This window comes from Anopheles arabiensis, chromosome 2 (genome assembly GCF_016920715.1).
Source record: "Anopheles arabiensis isolate DONGOLA chromosome 2, AaraD3, whole genome shotgun sequence".
NCBI classification, from domain to species: domain Eukaryota; kingdom Metazoa; phylum Arthropoda; class Insecta; order Diptera; family Culicidae; genus Anopheles; species Anopheles arabiensis.
The window spans coordinates 65,571,301-65,592,633 of NC_053517.1; the positions used below are offsets into that span (position 1 = coordinate 65,571,301).

At 39.9% G+C, this 21,333-nt stretch overlaps 1 protein-coding gene across 7 annotated transcripts in view; it reads right to left on the reverse strand.

Moving 5' to 3' along the window:
- Positions 1-341: 341 nt before the first annotated feature.
- The window catches only part of LOC120898634, a 66,417-nt gene continuing 45,425 nt past the window's right edge, over positions 342-21,333 (reverse strand). For all 7 annotated transcript variants that reach the window (XM_040304736.1, XM_040304735.1, XM_040304737.1 and 4 more), the window contains 8 exons: positions 20,764-20,878; positions 18,950-20,513; positions 7,867-8,108; positions 7,128-7,347; positions 4,749-4,917; positions 4,438-4,674; positions 2,756-4,380; positions 342-2,666 (listed from right to left, as the gene is read on the reverse strand). In XM_040304736.1, coding sequence (XP_040160670.1) covers positions 2,566-2,666; positions 2,756-4,380; positions 4,438-4,674; positions 4,749-4,917; positions 7,128-7,347; positions 7,867-8,108; positions 18,950-20,513; positions 20,764-20,878 — 4,273 coding nt within the window. In that variant the 3' untranslated portion in view covers positions 342-2,565. The remainder of the gene's footprint in view (positions 2,667-2,755; positions 4,381-4,437; positions 4,675-4,748; positions 4,918-7,127; positions 7,348-7,866; positions 8,109-18,949; positions 20,514-20,763; positions 20,879-21,333) is intronic.

Here is a 21,333-nt window from a genome sequence, read left to right on the forward strand (position 1 = left end):
CTGGAAAAAATCAAGACGACCAAAGCGAGGCATACAAGATTTCAAAATCTGAAAGATCAAATCTGAGGAGAAATATACGAAATTATGGAAAATTTGTAATCATTATAGTGCTTTATTTTGAGAAAATTTGCCATCATGTTAGGCTTGAATTTTTGTTGTATTAAACATGATGAATAGTTTTAATCAGAAAAAAGAAGAATGGAAACTTGGTTTTTGATTACTATTGAGCTATTCAAATATATAATACTGAAATAAAGAAAATGTGTGGCATAATCAGAGTACAGCAGCAAGTAACACTAAATGTTTTTCGGGTAGTTGAATAGTCTTTTTTTTATTAAATACATGGTTTGGATGACTTTATTTGTGAGTGTAATGTAGCGCACGAACGCCATTGTATACGATCATGAAATGAGTACAGTTACAATGTAAAGGATGCACGTTAGGTTTTAAGGTTTCATTGTTTCGGTTTTAGGGGTTTCTTTGTCTGTGTGAATTGTTTCCTTATAGCCCCATTTATTTTTTTTTATTGGGGATGAGTAACATATTACACTATGCTTTTGTATCAGGATTTAATTAGTTTTGGTAAGGATTCGCAGCCCCTCATTGGAAAGCAATCATTTTGCAGCGTTTGCTTGATGACATCATTTGTTTTTTGTTTCGGTTTTAGTATCGCACTTCAATGTTGCTAACTTGTTACGACTGTAACGGAAGTCCTGGAAAAGCACTGGCGTTTTCGATTGGTTGTTGTGTGTGTGTTTTATTTTGCTTATTTTACACAATTAATGTAATAACAATACGCTTGTTCTCGAGTGTATAATTAATTAGTACGAATAAATGCGCTTAATTGCGTATGCCCTGGTTGTTCCTAGTTTTGTGTTCTAATGCACTACATAATTTATCATTGATTCGTCACATGCCATTTCATTTTTGGTAATAAATAGTGTTACGAAATCTATAGTTATTATTTGTATGCCATGGCATTATATTGTATGATACAAACTTATACAACTATGTAAAGAACGTCCGATGTCTTTTATTAATCAAATCTTGCACTGTTTGCTTGACTTGTATAGCAATAAATAGTTTTGTGATTTTAGATATTACTACCAGCTTAATGGAAAGGCATTTCCGGTTATGCAAATAAGCACATAAGCTCGCATTGCTTGGTCCTTCAAATTGGGATTGCAGTTTTTGTGAAATAATTGCTAATGGCATCAGAAAAGTTATTAGAATAAATTTTAAACAAAGAATAATTTTGCAAAGTTATTGCAGCTAATGCACAAGTCTGTATTACAAGGCAACGTTACTTGTAAAATCATTTTGAATGCAGACAAAATGTGTATTTCAATTACTTTAATTAAAACTCTAAAAGAGTTTTATCTAAGCATTCAAATATTAAAAGACAAAAAGAATAAGACGTTGGTTAAAGGAAGGATTGTTTCTAAAATATCTTGGTACTAAACAATACTAAGTATTAATAAAGAAGGCTTGTTTGTTCGATCAGGGGTCTCCAAACTCCTCACAGTGCAGACCACGTTGCTTCAAACTAAAGGACTGCTTTTGAGTCTCGCGCCATAGTTTGGAGTCCCTTTGTGTTAGATTAAATATGAAATAGATAACAAAATGGAACCTACAATCAATTGGTTGATTGAGCTAAATGATCATTGACTCGTTATCTAAAAAATGCTAATAATATCTAAAATCACAAAACTAGATATTCACTATTGGTCGGATTGTATCGAAAATATGTAAAAATAATATAATAGTCAGATAATAAAAAAAAAAGAATTTGAAAAACAAATCCATTTGAATGACTTTTCAACACTACTGTTTACTTACAGATGAATAAATAAAAAAGTTACTTATACATAACAAAATCACTCAGGAATGTTATTGTAGTTTGATGTACTATTCTAATCTTAACAACAAAACCCACCGCAATGAAAAATAACTTACTTCGCTTGGACTCTAACTGTATAACTGTGTTAATTGCATTGATAATAATAAATGCTAGTTTTCTATAAACTTATATCGCATCGTCATTTTCGAGGATACCATTGAAATGTAATGTAGTAAGGTAGATAACTAGTAGTTGGTAATTACTAAGGTAATGTCGAATAAGGGTGGCTTTTTATCCTAAGGATAATATCTAGAGGTCGAGATTACGTTTCCTGCGTAGAGTTGGTTGCCTTATTAGCGCATTGAAACAACACTGCTACAACCTAATGGATGGATGGATATCGTAATTCTAAAGTAGAATTGTCTTTTGAAGTTTTAGTATGGTAAATTTTTGCTATGATCTAATAGAAACGAAATTTCGCAAATTTAGGGTTTCACTACAAAACATTCCAAAATTTTCTACTTACTAACGAAGTTATTAAAGAATTAATAAAAACGACATTGAGCCGCTCATACCGGAACTTTGCTCGATTGTTTGTATATTTTGTATTAATTCGAGCAGTTTAGCGAAGACACAGTTCATACAACATAACGCTCGCTAGATGGCGCAGTAAAACGGAGCGTAGAGCTACAGTGACTGACCACTAGATGTCGCTTACAGTTGTTTTATTTTTCGGATTTGTTAAGCTCGTGCAACTCCACACTTTGGTCTTCGAGGCTGCGTTTTATTTCAGCTAATGCATCGATGAGAAGTTGTTGTTTTGCATCTGCAAGTAAAATAAATGATTTAGTTTCTGCATTGCCTAAAATGGTGAAATCTATTTTGTTTCAATATAGTCTTTGGTTGTTCGTTTACCTGTATCATGATGAAGGCTTCGCTGTATTTTTTCGAACGCTGCACTGCAGGTGTATATCTTCCGTTTGAGTGGCTCACTTTGAGGACAATAGCTGTCATCGGTAACTGGGGAGCCTATATCCACTGAGCGGAACGAAATAAGCGGCGATTTGTGCATTCCCACGGCACTCGATGCATGGTTGCTGATAGCATTGGTGTCATCCGGGTAATCATAACCATTTTGCCCATCCTCACCGTTTGTGAAGGCAGGACCGTGTATCGTGTGGCGAAAGTTATTCATCTGCTTTCCAACGATGGGTTTGACTGTTGGTTGCTGAAATGTCGCTGGCTGAGGATTGATGACTAAGTTTTCCTTGTTGTTGTTATTGGATGTACCAGTGCGATACGATTTACCATGAGCTTTGCAGTCCAGATTTCGACTGACTTCGTCTGAATCAGAATCTGATTCGATATTCAGATGTGGGCTTTGGCTGCGGAACCGCCTTCGCATAATGGTCGGTGATTTCGGTATCATTCGCCGCGGAGGTGGCGGAGGCGGGGAAAGATTGGCACTTTGTTTAAGATCGTTTGCCAGTGCCTCCGGTGAGCAAGGCGGCCTAGCTTGATGGTGGATGAAGTTAGAGACATGTGTTTTGCGAGGCAACAGAACACGCGTATTTTTGGGGCTGTTCGGAGCCGACAGTGAGCAGGAAGTTTCATAGCGCAACACCTCCAAGCGTTTGTTTACGATAACTCCTTCGGCGGGGTTTAATTCGGCAGGATTGCCCGCCCCATCGGTACACTTTTGTGAGCAAGTTTTGGCCAGCTCTCGTTTTAAGTCAGCCTCGCAGTTGCGCAGCATTTCGACGCGCTTGTTGGCCGGGGGGTTACAAACGCGACGCGGGCTGGAAATAGTGGTTGAGGTAACGGGCGTATCTTTCGAGAGCGACGGCGTGGGTGGAGGCTGTGGCTCGCGCGGAGGCAACGGTGGCGGCACTGTGGCTAGGTCCTTGATGCAAATGGAACTATTGCTCTTCATGGAAAACAGGATGGATTCTGCTTCGTGAATCAATTGTTTGTACTTAACATCCGCCTCCAGGTCTGCCCGAAGCAGCGCCTTTTCACTCTCGGAAATTGCCAATATTCGGCTGTGCAGCGAATGTACTTCGGTGAAGGTGAGCGAGTTACATCGGTTGGTGAGTGGAGAGCCCCTGGTGGGTGTACGCAATTCTTGGTCCTGCTGGTTTCGCCTCAACGACACAGGAGTACCGCCTAAACTGCGACAACCACGGCTTACAACGGCCGATGAGTCTCCTGCACCCGACCCGACACTCAAGGCGGAGTGATCAGCCACACTTTTCTTCCTCGTACGTACCAGCTTCTTTCGACGTTTCGAGCCACAGCCACTTTCGTTACTACGTTTACTGCGCTGGATGCGTTGCTGCTTACAGGACGCCTTTCGTTCGGGGAAGTGATGGATCGAGCAGCTGGTCGTGTGTCGATAGGTTTCCTTGTCCGGTACCTCCTGCACCGAGCCCGTATCGATAAAGTCGAGATCGAGAAGATCATCCGTATCACACTCGTCGCCCGCATCCTGACCGGTATCAATGTCTGTCGGACAGTCCGTCGGATCGGAGTCGCTACAACTGAAAGGAAGCAGATGTAAAATCCGTGACAATGACCGTTAAATAAAAGTTACTTACCTCAAAATGTCAGTCTCCTTTTCATAGTGGTAACTTTCGTCAAACTTGCCCATCATTTCGTTAAGGGTAGCATCTTCGTCACTGTCCTGGTTAGAGCCAATCGTTACCGGTGCTGACTTACTATCTAGGCGAGAGAAGTCTGCCATCTTTTTGAGAGTTTTCGGCGTAAATGGCTTTCTGTTCACGATCTTCTCCGTAGACGAGCTTGAATCTGTGTCAGAAAGTGCGTTTGATTTGCTGCAAGTATGCGATTGACATTAGATTGTTTTCAGTGAAAAGGAGTAATCAATGTAATTGTCGATGTATCTTACTTATTATTATTTTTATTGTCATCTGTACCGCTGCTTGATTTGATGCCGGAGGAGGTAGATCCAGAATCCGGTTCCGTTCGCTTGACGCAGTTTGCACTAGCAAGAGCTCCATCGGCTGTCGTCAACCAAGGGTTCGTTCTAATTCGGCACCGTTGGCGTGGTGATGGTGCTGCATCAGAAAACAATAGAGCGTTGTTTAGTGATAGAAAGGAGAAATATACTGAAGCTTTTGCAATAATTTGATTGGGAAATTAATGTAAAACCATTCATGATTTTTTTTTTTAATTTTCTACGATATAATGCATAAATTGAAAGTAATTAGCTTATTCGTTCTAATACATAATTGATGTATTAAGTTGAAGAACAGGTTTAAACGTTTAAACGTTTAAAGTACAAAGTAAAGATAAACTTCCACTTAATTCCTTCTATATTTCTCTCTTTCTCTCTCTCTCTCTCTCTCTCTTTCTCTCTCTCTCTCTCTGTCTGTGTTGTTGTTCTGCAAGTCGAAGACGTCATTATGACGTGGCCCGGTTAACACAAATCGCATGGGTTTCTTTATAAAAATCCATCGAATCTTCTTCATCTTCTTTTGGCTCAACAACCGTTGTCGGTCAAGGCCTGCCTGTCTCATATAGGTCCCATAGCAGGATAGTCAGTCCTACGTATTTGGGGCTTGAACCCATATCGGGCATGTTGTTAAGTAGTACGAGTTGACGACTGTACTACGAGACCGGCCAAAAAAATCCATCGAATAAAATAATATATTTCTGATACATTCATACATACTAGTGATGGGCGGATTGACCCGAACCTAGCGGATCGGAGCCATCCGAGCGCTCCGGGTCGTAATTTTGGTTCCAGTAGGTTCGCCAAAGCATATGCGACTCCAACCCGTAGGTGCAACGAGTTAAATAGGTTCGTACGAGTTCGGTAAATGCATACGAGTTCAGTAAGTTGAGTTATTTAACAGACGGCGAAACAGCCAACTATAGAGAGTAAACTTCTTAGTAAACACACAATCGTACCAGGGAGGTCATACTATATTACTACTGAACTCGAAGACACCCATTAAACCTATTAAGGCTACTAACTAGATTGATCCCACTGATTAAACTCAGTCTATTGAACTCATATGCACCCACCAAACTTACTAAACTTATTGAAATGAACCTACCAAACTCGTATGAACTCGTTGCACTAACGTGTCGGAATCGATTCCGGCCTAGCTACACCCGACTCCGGGTCGATCTGTTAGTGTTGTCGTATGACCCATCACTAATACATACATACATAAAAAATCAAATTAAATCGATCAAAAATCAATTTAATCATCAAAAATCAAAAACACATAATTTATATTTTAATGAGAAATCTTCGCTTATCTCACCAAACAAACTTCAAAACTCAGACACATTTATAGTATATTATGTTTTTAAAACATTTGCGTAACAATTAAACGACATTGATTTTTTCTTGTGGTTTTGTTTTGTTATGTAAAATAGTAAAAAAACCGTGAGACAATAAAACCTTTTCCGTTTCAAAATTATTCATTACAAAGTATTTGTAGCGCTGAAAACTACCCCACTATTGGTACCTGTCATCTAGCGGCAAATGAAAAATTACTATGAGCACAGAAACGGTTCAGGCGTAAAAATGATCCCATCTGGAGGACTCTCCTACAAGCGTATCGTTTGCATATTCCAAAATGATACTACTTGAAGGATGCTAGCAATGTTCACACCTTTTTGTTCAAACACCAGAAATTTCTAGGCACATCATGGCACTGTGCAAAAGGGCGTATAATTAAATTCAATGCAATGGAAGAGCAAACTCCTCGAAAAGGCAAGTTACAGCGAAATGCATTTAAGCACCGGAATGCATAGCCGACGGAGCAACTTAACAGCTATGTGGCATCTTTTGCACATGGTGTAACAAGTTGAAAACTACCCTACCAGCTTCACGGGGAAAAGTTGGGCTCGACGGAGGTAGCTACCACAGTTTTTTTAGCTACCACGATGATGGCTTTTGAGTTGGAAAAGTTCATGTCGGCTCGCTGTAATGTAATGTGCGCATTAAATTTATTTTCTTCAGTCCTTAAAGTGAAATCTTATGGAAGGATCATATTTCTCATCCCGGTACGAGAGTTTATAAGTTGTTTCCAACTGTTTGGGTAGCTCCGGGATGCATTTAATGCATTTTGTCGTACAGTGGAAAATAGTACATCATGTGCATAACCTATAAATCTGTAGTACACAATGCAAATGACGTTGGTTTGGCTTTGATAAATTCTATTGAACAATACACGCCATGACACGATGAAACTTTGCGAGGAGAAAGAAAAGCAACAAATGCCATGCTACTTATTTGCATTATACTCACATTCAATGCTACGGTAATGCTGCATGCCGAGGTTCTTCTGCATAATGGGACTCATCGCAACTGCATTCGGAGGCTGGTTTGACTGCGGTTGGACTGTCGCTGACGGTTGCTGAAGTTGAGATAAAACGCCCGTGCCATTTCCGCTTGCTGCACCGAGCGTGGGCTTGAAGCTAGACAGATTGGGTGCATTCGGAACTGGAGCTCGTGGTACGGAAACGTGCTGAAAGCCAAACGTGTCAGGAAAGAAACGAAACAGAGCAAACCAATCATTGAATCCTTTCGCAATGCTGGAGAAACGGTGCGAAAGGGGGAGAAGTTTCGAGGGACGCGTAAATTGGTCGTCTGTTTATGTGAAATCATCGGGAGGAAGTGGGAATGGGCAAACGGAACAAATGCCACGTTATTCACGTGCTCGTAGCAGTGGAGAGTGTTAAAGTGTGATATTAAACAAAACCAAACCAGGAAAGAAAAGAATGCAACAGGGCACGAATAGAATGTACACTGGACGAGAGCAGATAATGCAGCACAAAAAATAGACAGGTTTGGCAAACGAAAATTAAATTCCCTCAATGGAAGTAGTAAATAAAGTGTTGGAACATACATACACAAAAAGGATGAAGGATGGCTGGAGAGAATATTAAAGCCGTTTTGAAATGCATTCAGAATAACAACTAGAGCATCCTTTTGCGAGCTGTTTGCTGGAATGGTCACAGCGTGACGCAAAGGGTATGTTTCTTACCGATTCCGCGTCGACACAAAACTCCACGTGTTTTTCCTCGATGCGATTAAGGGCACATTTGAATTTGGAACCGTTCTCATGATGACCTGGAGCAGCTGCACTAGCAGACACCGCGGGTCCAGTGCGATCAAACCCAGCCGAGGTACGCCCATGCAGTGCTCCCGGTAACGTCGTGCCCTTGGGAAAGTAGTGCGTCCCCGTACGGATGTTGATGTAGTATTCGGGCGTGTAAGAGCAGCCACCTGACAAAGGTAAAATGAATACAAATAGTTAATCAGTATAGATTATAACGGGCATAAGAAGGGGCTGTGCTGATCCTAGAAACCGCAGCTTCAAGAGCCAAGACTAATTTTTTCCTCAATGTTCAATGCCATAGCGCAGATCTGGAATGGGACTTTTTGGAAAACAGGAAACCAATCCTAAATGTTGGCGATGTTTATTCAATTTCGTTACCACCTTCAGCTTTCAGTTGACAAATGGGTGTGTTTTCGCATTTTATGGCATAATAAAACTTTGGGACACGTTGGAATCTTTTCTTGTCGTCCTGTAACTCGTGGAGGGGCTGCAGAATCACACGGGAAGAAAAGCGAGCAACGGACGAACGAAGTAATAAAACCATTCATCCTGATTTACAGAGGATGTGGCACAAAACGACCACAAACAAGCGTTTTATCTTGCAAGCTGCATGTGAGCAGAGGAAAACGCTTTGTTATCATCGTTCGTACACAGTAGTCGGCTTCCGAAAGCTCGCGGTTTTTCCCCGGAGTGTGGCTGTCGATGAGGTCAGCAACAGGGAGGGAATTGGGGAAGGGTAATAAAATTGATCAAGGATCCAGAAATGTTCCAATTGCGTGTATGTATATTGGCATTTTTTTGTTTGCACGAGTGTATAGGACCTAAGTGCCATTTTGGTTCGATTGCTGAAACGACTAGGAGGACGATAGGGAGCATTAAATCAACCAAGGTGAGAAAAATGCTTTGAGAAACCCGTGAGAATGAAGAAGCTAAAAGAGTGGCGGAAAGCAGTAGGAATAAATGCAATTTAATAAGGATATGTTCGTTACACAATAGAAGTGATAGCGAACGATACCGGTTGTGAATCGTAATCGTTTTATAAATGGTCCTATCAGATGTCTGCATACTCTTCTTCTTCTTCTTTGGCACAACAACCGATGTCGGTCAAGGCATGCCTTTGTACCCACTAGTGAAGTGAGCTTGGCTTTCAGTGACTTATTATTTCCATAGCAGAATAGCCAGTCCTACAGTCCTACGGGGCTTGAACCCATGACGGGCATGTTGTTAAGTCGTACGAGTTGACGACTGTAGTTGACGAGCTGAAGTTGGTAGCAATAACTTTTGTTGGTCATTCTCGAATTTATCTGCGGATTTTCCTACAAGCGGACTGAGCGGCCGCGGGGGGCCTCGGCCTAAAGGAGGCCTTTACTTAAAGCTCCACTTGTTAGATCTCTTTTACAAGCAAGTGATTGAGAGATTGATTTGGAATGCGTTGATAAAGTTGATAGCAATCAAAAGTTGTAACGAACTTTGGAGATAATGTTTGAAGGCCTCGACAAACTCGACGTATGTTCACACACTTCTATATTAAAAAAAAAAAAACATCAAACTCAAAGTAAAAAAATCACTACCGGTATCACGATGATTGACAACCTATAACTATGCAAAATATGTAAGCCTGAGTACTAGAAATTATGTTTTAGACACCATTAAAATAATATAGAATGACAGAACATAATTTGCTGTTTAATAATTTAGGATAATATACTTGGCATTTGTAAAAATATATTCAATAAAATAAATAAATAAACAAACAAATTTTAAGGAAACTAGGAACCCCATTTCGATCCCCCGCTTAGGGCCGCGAGATGGATAAATCCGCCCCGAAATAATAATTTGCCAGACCATCATCTTAGGAATGATTATTGTGATAAAGAAGGAGATAAAGTAGGTTTAAATTAGGGCTGTTAAAGGTTTGACTTGTCTTGCCAATAATACCTTATGTCAATAATGATTTTTCAACAATATAATAAAGAGATCTCGGTTCGAGATACCCAAAACAGATATATACCGAAAAATATTGAATTAAAGTTCAAATTTACTAGATTGCGGACGATTTATCGGAAAACATGCGGATGTGTCCTTTAAACCAGTGCTCTTCAACCTTTTTAAGTTCGCGGACCACTTGGCTTTGAATCTGCGGGGCCCACACTTCCACTTCCACTTTGAATACATTTGGGGGGCCCACATCGATTGAGGACATGCATTTTGTAGACTTAGTTTAATGTTTTTTTAAATCAAAAATATGTTTTTATTTTATTCTAGGCATGCCTGTTGACTACCTAATCTTGATTATGGGAAAAAATGCACGATATGTAAAGCAATTAGCTTTTCTTCTTCAAAAAAATTCTTTATTAAATTTGACCATTTAAAATTTCATTTCGTGTTCATTTTGTATTTGATTGTTCATTTTGTTGAACTAAAGCTAAAAAGCGTAAGGAGTAAAGACCAACAAATCATCGAATATGCACTAAACAACATTCTAATGCAGCGGTTGGCAAAGTACGGCCCAAATGCAGCCCGCCGCAACATTCAATCCGGCCCGCGAAGGGTTTTGACTGATTTTGAAAGACGGGAAGAAACTATTCGTATACAAATTACTGAATATCTTTTAGAATAACATTTTATACCATCGTACTCTTTCAATTTTAATTAAACTAGTATGTAATATGTAGTAGTATGATGCCGGTCTCGTAGTACAGTCGTCAACTCGTACGACTTAACAACATGCCCGTCATGGATTCAATCCCCAAATAGACCGCGCCGCCATACGTAGGACTTGACTATCCTGCTATGGGGGGGAATCAATTAGTCACTGAAAGCCAAGGCCACTAGTGGGTACAGGCAGGCCTTGACCGACATCGGTTGTTGAGCCAAAGAAGAAGAAGAAGAAGTATGTAATGACGAACCGTTCGGTATGTTCGAGCTCGTGATCAATATCCCCGTAACGTTTACACGAAAACAATTGCCTTTTTTTCGGCTGGCTGTATAACAAAAACTAGGTGCGATAATTTCTAATTAACCTAATTGACCTAAAATGAATGCATTGAGTTTTGGCGTCATTGATTGCCGCTGCGAAGCCAGTGGACGCGATTTCTGCTTCCTGATATGTGTGTTTATGTTTCCCAAGTAGTATTTCACTGTTTGGCGGGTTGAATCGATCTCTCGGCCCAGATAACCCAGTAATGTAGCCAATTGTACCTCTGTCTTCATTTTTAGCTTCTTTTGGAACCTCAAAAATGAACCTGGGCTCTCTTGCGATGCTTTGAAGGTGAGGGGAATATATGAAATAAATAAAACGCAGAAGCGTTCTTATGCGACGAAATCTTCTGTACGCAGTCCATTTAAGACGCTACGGGGTGTCATACATTGATCGCCCATGCTTCTAAGTTGGTTGGTTCACATTTTTGGTCATCATGGTTAGAGTTCGACTGATACAGGTGTCAAGGTGAGGTGACTGATAGAGGTTGTCTGTTGTCTCATGGGATACTATTATTCAAAGTGCAACAAACGTTTTGTTAGAGCGGGTGAAGATAATCCCATGATCAACCTATGAATTTGTCAATTTTGTTAATGCAATTGGTTGTACATATTAATAGGTAGCTTAGTATGTAAGATTTATTTTTAAGATTAGAATAGTGTTAGGTTAATTTCTTCTTTCACTTTAGGGTTTTTTTCCAAAGCACTTTTCCCCTATAATTTCTTGTTTATGACTGTATAAGCTATGCAATGCAGTGTAAAATCAGCCTAGAGCTACCTAAAGCAATCAAAACAATAAGGAAAGAACCTTATTTTGGGTCCATTATAGTATAATATACTGCCGCAAATGTATGAACAACTTATAAATATGGAAATAACTTAACTAATTAACTGTTAATGCAACCGTTATGTAATTTTAACATTGTTTCAACACGACAACCAGACTTTCGGAATGAACGAAATCGCACACGAATTTTAATATTGATAAGATACAGTAAAGCCTGGTTATGATAAATTTAATAAAAGTTTTGCATGCGACTTGTATTTGATGGGAGATCATTAGACTTTCGCCAACGCAAAACATGCAATTCAAAATTTTAAATATAGTGAAACGGCTTCATACATTTTCACACGATATTTTTTTTATTTTGTTTTATTCGTTCTTCTTAATTTCACACAAATCAGTTGGTTTCCCTTTAAACTATTTTAGGGATAAGTCCGATCGTAATTCAATGCAAAAACAAATATTTAAACCCCCTGTTGTTTTAACGAGAACGGCGATTCCACACTGTTGCTGTTTACGAGTTCAACGATTGTCAGAGTCTTTTTTCATTATGAACAGTTTACAATACAAACAATTTAATAAGGAACAGGAGAACAGTTATCAATTTATCTGACATGGCATGACTTGTCCATAAAGCATTTTAATAGTTACTGACTCAACGTTTGCTTCGATAATTTTTCACGCGTCAGACTTACAGGGTTTCGAATCATATAAGGCAGGGGTCTCCAAACTTTTCACTTCGCGGGCCGCATAGCTTTACAAATATCGGTTTTGAGGGCCATTTTGGTGTCACCTTTAGCTAATATTCGAACATTTAACCTTCCTTTTAATGAGAAAATACCAACTGAATGTATCAATGTTGACGGCTTTCTATTATTGAAGCTTTATTTTAAACATAAAAAGTTAACATTGTAATTGTGATTAAAATAATCAAACTAATAAAATGTGTGTTTAAGTCTTTATAAAGTTATCACGGGCCGCATTATAGGCTCTCGAGGGCCGCATGCGGCCCGCGGGCCGTAGTTTGGAGACCCCTGATTTAAGGGAATAGTTCAATCACTTAGGGGAATGTTGCAAATCGGTAGGGGAATATTGCATGCAAGCTGTGGATGTTTGCAATCACTTAGGGGAGTTGTGCAATCGATTAGGGGAATGTTGCAAGCGTACTGTGGAGCTGTCATCAGACTGTGGGTGCCGCTGTAAATACCTTAATATATTTTCGTCAATCTTACTAACTTATCATGTTTAATTATGGCTCCGCAGCAGGATTTATTTAGTTTATCATGTGTACAGCAGAATCCCACACGAAAACAACTCCAAACGATGTTTTTAAAAAAACATCATCGGTATCAATTCGTAGCTTTTTACACCGGCACCCACAGTCTGATGACAGCTCCACAGTACGCTTGCAACATTCCCCTAATCGATTGCACAACTCCCCTAAGTGATTGCAAACATCCACAGCTTGCTTGCAACATTCCCCTACCGATTTGCAACATTCCCCTAAGTGGTTGAACTATTCTCTTATATGATTCGAAACCCTGTATGTATCTTCTTCTTCTTCTTCTTCTTCTTCTTCTTCTTCTTCTTCTTCTTCTTCTTTTGGCTCAACAACCGTTGTCGTTCCAGGCCTGCCTGTACCATTTGTGGGATTGGCTTTCAGTGATTTTTGGATTAACCCCCATAGCAGGATAGTCAGTCCTACGTATGGCGGCATGGTCTATTTGGGGCTTGAACCCATCACGGGCATGTTGTTAAGTCGTACGAGTTGACAACTGTACCACAAGACCGGCCTTCAGACTTATGTATCATCCCCGGAATATCCTCAATATTTTTTTGCGGCGTGGGAGGACGGGGTTTTCAAGAAGCGATATCGATCCTTTTTGGTTATTTTTTGACTGATCACATTTTTGGTCATCTATTGCCGATCCTCAATTGATTGCCGAAAACAATTAGTTGTTAAAGTAGGTATCATCAAATCTGAACCATTCTTGGAAGATATAATTACAGAAAAACAACAATAACACCTAAAATGTTTCTAAAAGATTAAAATGTTATAATTTAAGTGCAAAAATAGAAAAAACCCATTCACCTGGCCCGCGGCACTCGATCATTTACTTAAGTTGGCCCTTTGCCTCAAAAGTTTGCCGACCGCTGTTCTAATGTAATCCACTGATATAATTCTAAATGACATCGGTTCATTAAACACACTACGATTACAAGTGTAATTTTGAAGTTGTATCATTTGCAGTACTATCATATCGTTGCGCATCGTAGCTGGGCGTGTAACATAATCCTAATTTAGGTCGATCGATGCAAACATCGCAAAGTTTAAAGCAGTGCTCTAAGGCTCGTCATACTTTGGCGAGAAATTGGAACAAGTGCGGGATCCAAAAGGATAAATTTATTTCCTAGCTGATGTTCCGCTTTATATCCTATGAGTGTGGTGTTACTCAGATTGCCTCATACCTCCCACACTTTGTACTCTCTTTCATCAGTAGGTTGTTTGAAGCTCGTTCTGATTCTGAGTGGGAGGTTCACTTTCAACACCATGGCGTGATCCATGAAAACATGATAGGTTATTTGCATAACATGGCTTTGCTTGGACGTGCTGACCCAAATCATCGTGTCCCTCTATTGCCTGGGATAACGCAACATCTTCCCTGGTGTCCAAGACTAGGAGCTGACAAGTTTGAGCGCTCGATGTAACATTGGTCACTGTTGGAGCAAGAAATGGCTTACGATTTTCGCGGCTGTAGTTACAGTTTCCACCGAAGCCTAAATACGTAGCGACACGTCAACAGCAGTGCTAAAATAGCAAACTAGCAGCAGTTGGGTCCGGGTCAAAGCTATTCGTCTGTAACCATCCGAGGTGGTAACATCCTGCGCTCGGTTTATGGTAGGCAGTAAGGGATGGCTTCAACTCGACCAAGTTCGTTGGGGTTTCACTGTGTTTGCCTCGTACAAGGAGTAAGTTGGCAGATGGCAACAACAAGAGAATGTTTCTAGCACACAGTTTATTAGCATACAAATGTTGATAAGTTAGCTGTGATTTTTCTTTACGTCTTTCAATACAGTGAAAGGGGTGTTTATTTTCGGAGCAATAGAGGAAATTTTCCAAGTATGTATGAATGTCACAAACCTTCTCCCAAATATTCTGCTCCATGCGTTTTTTTTTTCATTCCCGTACCCGACAAACTTTCTGGGTGGTAGAATACATTCCACAACATTGTGCGGATTGTATGGAGTAAAACGGGAATGATGGTGCGGCGTAATGGGTCTGGAGATTGGGATCCTTTACGTTCTGACAAGTTATTATTATTTTTATTATATTTGAAAAGGTATAGGCATTTCGCTTCCCACCTGTATCGAGAGCTCGGAAGCCAAGAGTGGCTTCGACCGAGCACGATGGTTTGAGGAATGTTTTGCTGTTTCCGTATGTCGCCTGCACCATCCGGGGTAGAATCTGTTTTAGGTAGTATACAGCAAATGTTCCTTGAAGTGTTTTGTTTCGGTTGGTTGATGGTGAAAGGCAAGAAGAGAACTTAAAGTATCATAAAGCGATGGAAACATTTGCCTTCTAGCAAAGCATGTAGGCAATGCCTTTGATGCTTTCCAATAAGCCTTAATGTATGGCCATGTGCATGCAAAGAGACACTCGACAGGCTCATCAACATCGAAGAATGAAGTGATTGTCGACCTTTGGTAACAATAACCAATAAGCATAAGATTGAAATTTGACGCCCTGCAGAGGGTTGAATGAGTTTGTACGTTTGGGATTGAAAATTGGTATTCAAATATATTGTAATCTTCGATATGAGTTTGGAATGGAATAAAAGTTGTGGAAGACACAGGAAAGTTTTCGGTGCCAGTCAGATGGTAGTTAAATTAAATGAGTGTTGTATTTTAAAAGATAATAATATTTTATTTAAAGATATATCCGAGAAAAATATATTGAGTATTAAATTTGGCCGATCTAGTGGTACAGTCGTCAACTTGTACGACTTAATAACATGCCCGTGGGTTCAAACCCCGAATGGACCGTGCCCCCATGTGTAGGACTATCCTGTCATGGATAATCAGTACGTCATTGAAAGCTAAATTTTGATGAATATTTACATTGAATTGTAAGCTTACATAATACAGATAGAAATACAAAATTGAGCAAATATTTCAAAGCTCATTGCTGTTATAAAAATAAGGTAACAAATTTAATAAGGTTAAATACTTTAACCCATTTGTCCCACAAAAATCGTACGGTTCTACTGTTAAAATAGTTCGTCGTTTCGTTTTACATTCGATCTAAAGAGGATTTATTTCCTCTTGAATAAAAAAAGTAAAATTAAAACCATTAATTACACAAATTTAGCATCGTATGATAACATATTAATGCCCATGTACGTGGCTGAAAAGGTATCTACAGAACGGCAATGCAGAAAAACGGGGGAAGAATGATTAAAGCAAATCAATATAGCTTGCATTTAATCGTATCATAACAGTTGGTGGAATTGAGCTTATCCAGGTTGATCGTTTTTTTTTGACTCGGCAACAGTTGTGCATGACTTGTGAAGCCAAATATTATTCCAGTGAATAATCAAAGGAATACTGGTGATAAAAAGTCGAGTGATAATTGAAAACGTCATCCATGAAAAGAATTTCGGAGTTCAAAAATTACATCAGTAGAGTTTTAACGTTGAGACCCGTAAACATGATAGACCGACTTGCTAGTAATCAAAATGCTAAGCCGATTGATACACTACCGTGGCTAATTTTATTTGCTTTACATGACTTGACTGTTCACCTTCCAGAACGAAGAATTCAATTAAATGTGTAATGTTCCAGGGAATGAAACGTATCATTAAAGAAGATGACCGGCGCCGATAGAAAATGAATCACAACGACAATGGAAATCGTGCGTGCGACGCGCATGACGCAGCAGTATTGCGTTTGTTGAATTTTGATTGATTGCTCGGAAAAGTGCTACAATCATCGTCCGACTGGGATCGAGTTGGAATACCGAATCCAACTAAAGAAGATTTTCTTTTTGATATGCCAACAAACAGTTGAGTCTTTGGTATTGTTTTATTTCTATTCTGAGAAGTTCATCAATCTATAGTTGTCCCTGAGGATAGTGAAGAACGGTAAATTTACTAGTTCGCTGCTAACCGCTTCAACTGGTAATGATAATGTTCTTGTTTCGTGTATGAAGGTGTTGATCTACTAGCTCTGGGAGCTGAGATTATCTGCCTTGCTTATTTAAGGGAAGAATACTCTGGAGGCACGTAAGTGTCTTTAGTTTTCTTTAGGTCACTGTTGAGCACAGTATAGCTTGGCATGGAAAACGAAAATTGTACCAAACGGAAATGAGGTTTATTCCCAGAATAGAATAGAAGTCAGCAAAATAGGGGAATCTTTGGTGTGTCTTATCGTATCTTCAATACACGAAAGGTGCCAAGCGGAATTGTAGATGAAGTGAGTCTGCCAGTTGCAGACTTTCCTTTGACGTTCCTTGCGTTCCGGAATAACCGTCTATAGTCGAGAATGTTGCCAACATTAAAGGTAGTCAAGTAAATCGCATTAGCATAAAGGCCGTACCTTTCGTTCTATAACTGGCAGTGAATCTGAAGTGGTATACGTACCCTAGTGCCTATGCCAAGGGCAAAAAAAAATCTTGCAAATCATGTAACAAACGCAGGAAGTGGCCCCTAGATTCTTGAGTAAATACAAGATGAGTGATGATGGAAAATAGTACCCTTTGCCCCAGGCATCGTTCAGGCATCTAAAAGACTGGATAACTAAGAAACTTCTGGTCAGTAATTGCGGAATGTAGCAGTACAATGCTAGGCAATTGGCTACCGGTCCCGTTTCGATCGTTAAGCTCGGAGCACAGAACGCTCATTGTGGATGAATCACATTAGCGAGTCAAAAACACGTGAACCCGGCATTCTGCAATGGATTTCGAGGATTTATGTTAGGTATTATTAGCGAAGTAAAGCGGTGGAAAAAAGGATAATAATACAACAAATTACGAGCCAAATTATCATATGTTTATCGAGTTTTCCTAGATTTAAGCTTTTATAATATTACCTTTTATATTATAATGATATAACTTTATTACATATTTTTGACTTTTATTTAACATGATCTTTTTACTGATGGGTCAATAAAAGGGTGTTGGATTTACTGTAAAAAATGATTGTTTTCTATTACACTGCTCTATCGATATCGTTTCAGTGATATGTAATTAGTATATTTAAGCGACATAAAAGTGAAACATACAAGACCGAACGCTTATCGCGAAACAAGAATAAAAGTATATTAAAAACACAAGTTTTTTAACTGGAATATAGTATTTAATTATGTTTTAACTGATGAAAGTAAAAAGTTTAGTGTATAATTAATTATACGTTCAGCGAAGCAATACAAAAGTAGTAACATTATGATTTTTAGGGATAAGGATGGGGATGAATCGTCATAGGCAATACGTTTTCAATTACTTATGTGTAAAAGCTGTGATTCCTTAACAATGATTTTTGATGCAATCATAAAAAATATGAGGGACGGTACGTGCCTGATTTACAACGATCAATTCAAATTAAGAAAATGAAACGAGCTTCCTGTTCTGGAGACTTCGTCAACGTTGGAATCGATCATATCTCGCTGATTGAACTAACCCCAGACACATAAAAAAATAATGGCACAACATAAAAGAAAACACAGCGATTCGTCTAAAGCGCACGGCAGTACAGAGCTGACGAGCATAATGATGCTTTTCGTCCAGCAGTAGCTTGTGAATAGCTCGGACGATGAACGGCTGGCCGAAACAAAAGTGTTCGACATATTGAAAGTAGAATAGTTTACGATACATTTTGGGCCGTATTTATTACAACGTTGATTAGAAGTAGATAAATTTTTATCTCTTCCGAATACTATCCCGTTCATAGTGAGTATGTTTTGCTATCGAAGCCAAAACTCTGCCCGTTCCATCTTAAGCAATTGGCGATAGAGAGAGGCATAGTATAAATTCATTATACTTCAGACAACAGCTGAGCACGTTGTTCTGCCCACGCTAAGTATGCTGCAGCTTATCTTGCATATAAAAATTATGACTTACTGAACGATAAACCGCCATATGTCGATAAAGCATAGGGCCACAAAAAGGACACGAGGTACAGTGTGAAGAACTACAACAAAGACGCCACAAAAAGGTAATGGAGAAGAAAAGTTGTTCCGTGACACACTTACCCGGTGACGTGCCATCGGTGGAATATCCGGTCGAGTAAGCACTTTCCGGCGATGAAAGCGTATGACCCATCGGGCCATGCGAATGGTGATGGTGGTGGCCGTGTGTTGATGGATGATGCAGATGGTGTACGCTCGGTGAAGGTGTTGGTCCATGGGCGCCAGCTTGCGATGCTGGTGGTGGTGAAGATGACGATGACGACGATGACAATGGCTGCTTTCCCGGCGGAAGTGGTTGCAGCGGTGGATGCAGATGTGTCGTGACGCTATTGATTTGGTACTGGTGCGGGTGATGGTACGGAACCGTGCTAGCGGAGCAGCCGGTTGTATTGGTGGGTGCGTTGGTATTATTGTTATTTACATGATTCAATTTACTGTTGCTAACGTTGATGGTGCCACTATCGGGTGCGTTCGATCCGCTGGTCGAGCGGCTTCCTGTCAGTTTGTGGAACTTGTTGGCAAAGCTGGACGTCAATGCGCTTCCACCGAGGATCGATTTACCACCTCCGGAAGTCGACGCGTCGACGGGAAAGCTATTGTTATTGTTATTATTATTGCCATTGACAATACGATTACTCCTGGCGCTAGATGCAGCTGAACGTTGGACAGGTGAGGTACTGGTTGAAGTGCCTCGCGCTGGAAGTGGGGAAGCATTTTTGCTGCTGGTTGGTGCACGGTTACCATTAGTCGAATTTGTTGGCTGATTGTTGGAGGAGTACACTAAGTTGTTGTTATTGTGCTGTTGTTGATGTTGTTCATAGTAAGGATCGAATTGCTTCGAGGGTGGATTTTGTTGCTGCAGGAGTTTACCATACTTATTTTCGCTGTTTCCACCCGATGCAGCCGTTTGAATGGTGGCCCTGGCTGTTGGTTGTGGTTGCTGTCCATTCAAACTACCATAATGAGAAGGAAGCGTTCCAGTGCCCAGATGGTTATTGTTGTTATTGTTGTTGTTGACGCTATAATGAATAGAGTTAACAGACGAGGAGGAAGACGAACTGATGCGTGTTGAGGTTGGTTGCTGTCGCTTGTTTCGGGTACTTTCGAAAGAGTGCAGCTCTTCTAGCAATTCATTGCTTGAGCTTGTGGCAGCCGAGTAGTTGCCTCGTGTACCATTGGACGTGTGTGACATCAGGTGTCCATTGTGCCCGGTTGAAACTGACCCCGTACCGGTCATGATACCCCTAGAGGGGCCGGTGTTACCGGCGTGGAATTCAAACTCGGGCATGGTATAGGGGAGCGCACAGTCCGTTGCATACGAATCGACGCTCTTCGAGTAGTAAACGTTCGATGGGCCCGTTTCTAGTGTGTAAGATGAGCCGTTGCGCGAAATGCTTTTTGGCGATGAGACACCACAATTGTATTGCTGGTGATGCTGTTGTTGATTGTGAAATGACGCTGCCCCAGATTGGCCATTCACGGCACCATATCCGGTCGTAAAGAGCTCGGCACCTCCATCATGCCCTTGTTTATTGTGAATTCGGTGATGTACGGGATAGTGATCAGATTTCGGAGAAATCGGTACATTATCCTGATTTGGCGAATGCCAACCACGGCGACTGGTTGTCTGTAAACGAAAGATGGTATTACTAGGTTAACTAAATAATTCAACATTTTAATCTGATTCGCGTGATGTCGTCCAATGACAGATCTAATGCTAGAACAATTAAATTGCTCTACTATATATTTTAATATTCATTTAAAACTATAGTCAATTTGTTTCATAAATTTTCGATGCTAAAAGCTTTATTGTACAGAGTAAAAGAAGAAGAAGGAGTAGCTGCATTGCATTAGAGTAAGAATATTATTAAACTTACATGACTTTGGATAGGGGAAACTTCACTGCGTCTAGCAGGACTGCCGATGTTGGAATCTGTACCAAAGGTACTGCTTTTGTATCCATTTTGTGTCGTCAAGACACTGAAGTTATTGCTGTGAAAAAAAAAGAATTGAAAAAATCAAAAAACTATTGGAGCAGTCGAACAAGAAAGAGTTATAGTATTCACTTAATGTTTGCATTCTGCTTGAGTTTAAAGGTTAAGTATTGCTACTAAATGTATAGTTAAGAGGATTAATTGAAATGTAGTGGTATAAATTATCCATACTGTGGTCATTTTTCAACGCCGGAAAACAAATGACATGAAATTAATTATGCAACACACAGCAAAACAGCACACAGCACAGCATAACAGACCCAATGAATGCCCAACATTGACTTCTAATCGTTAGCTGGTTGGTTGTAGAGAGTAAACGCTAACTTTAATGATTAAATTTAGCGATTGTGCAAAGAATAGCTGTAGCAGTTCTGCTAACGAAAAAACTGCTCGTGCTTTCTTTTACGTGTAAACGGTCTCATCTGGGATTACGGAATCAGGAATCCGACAACT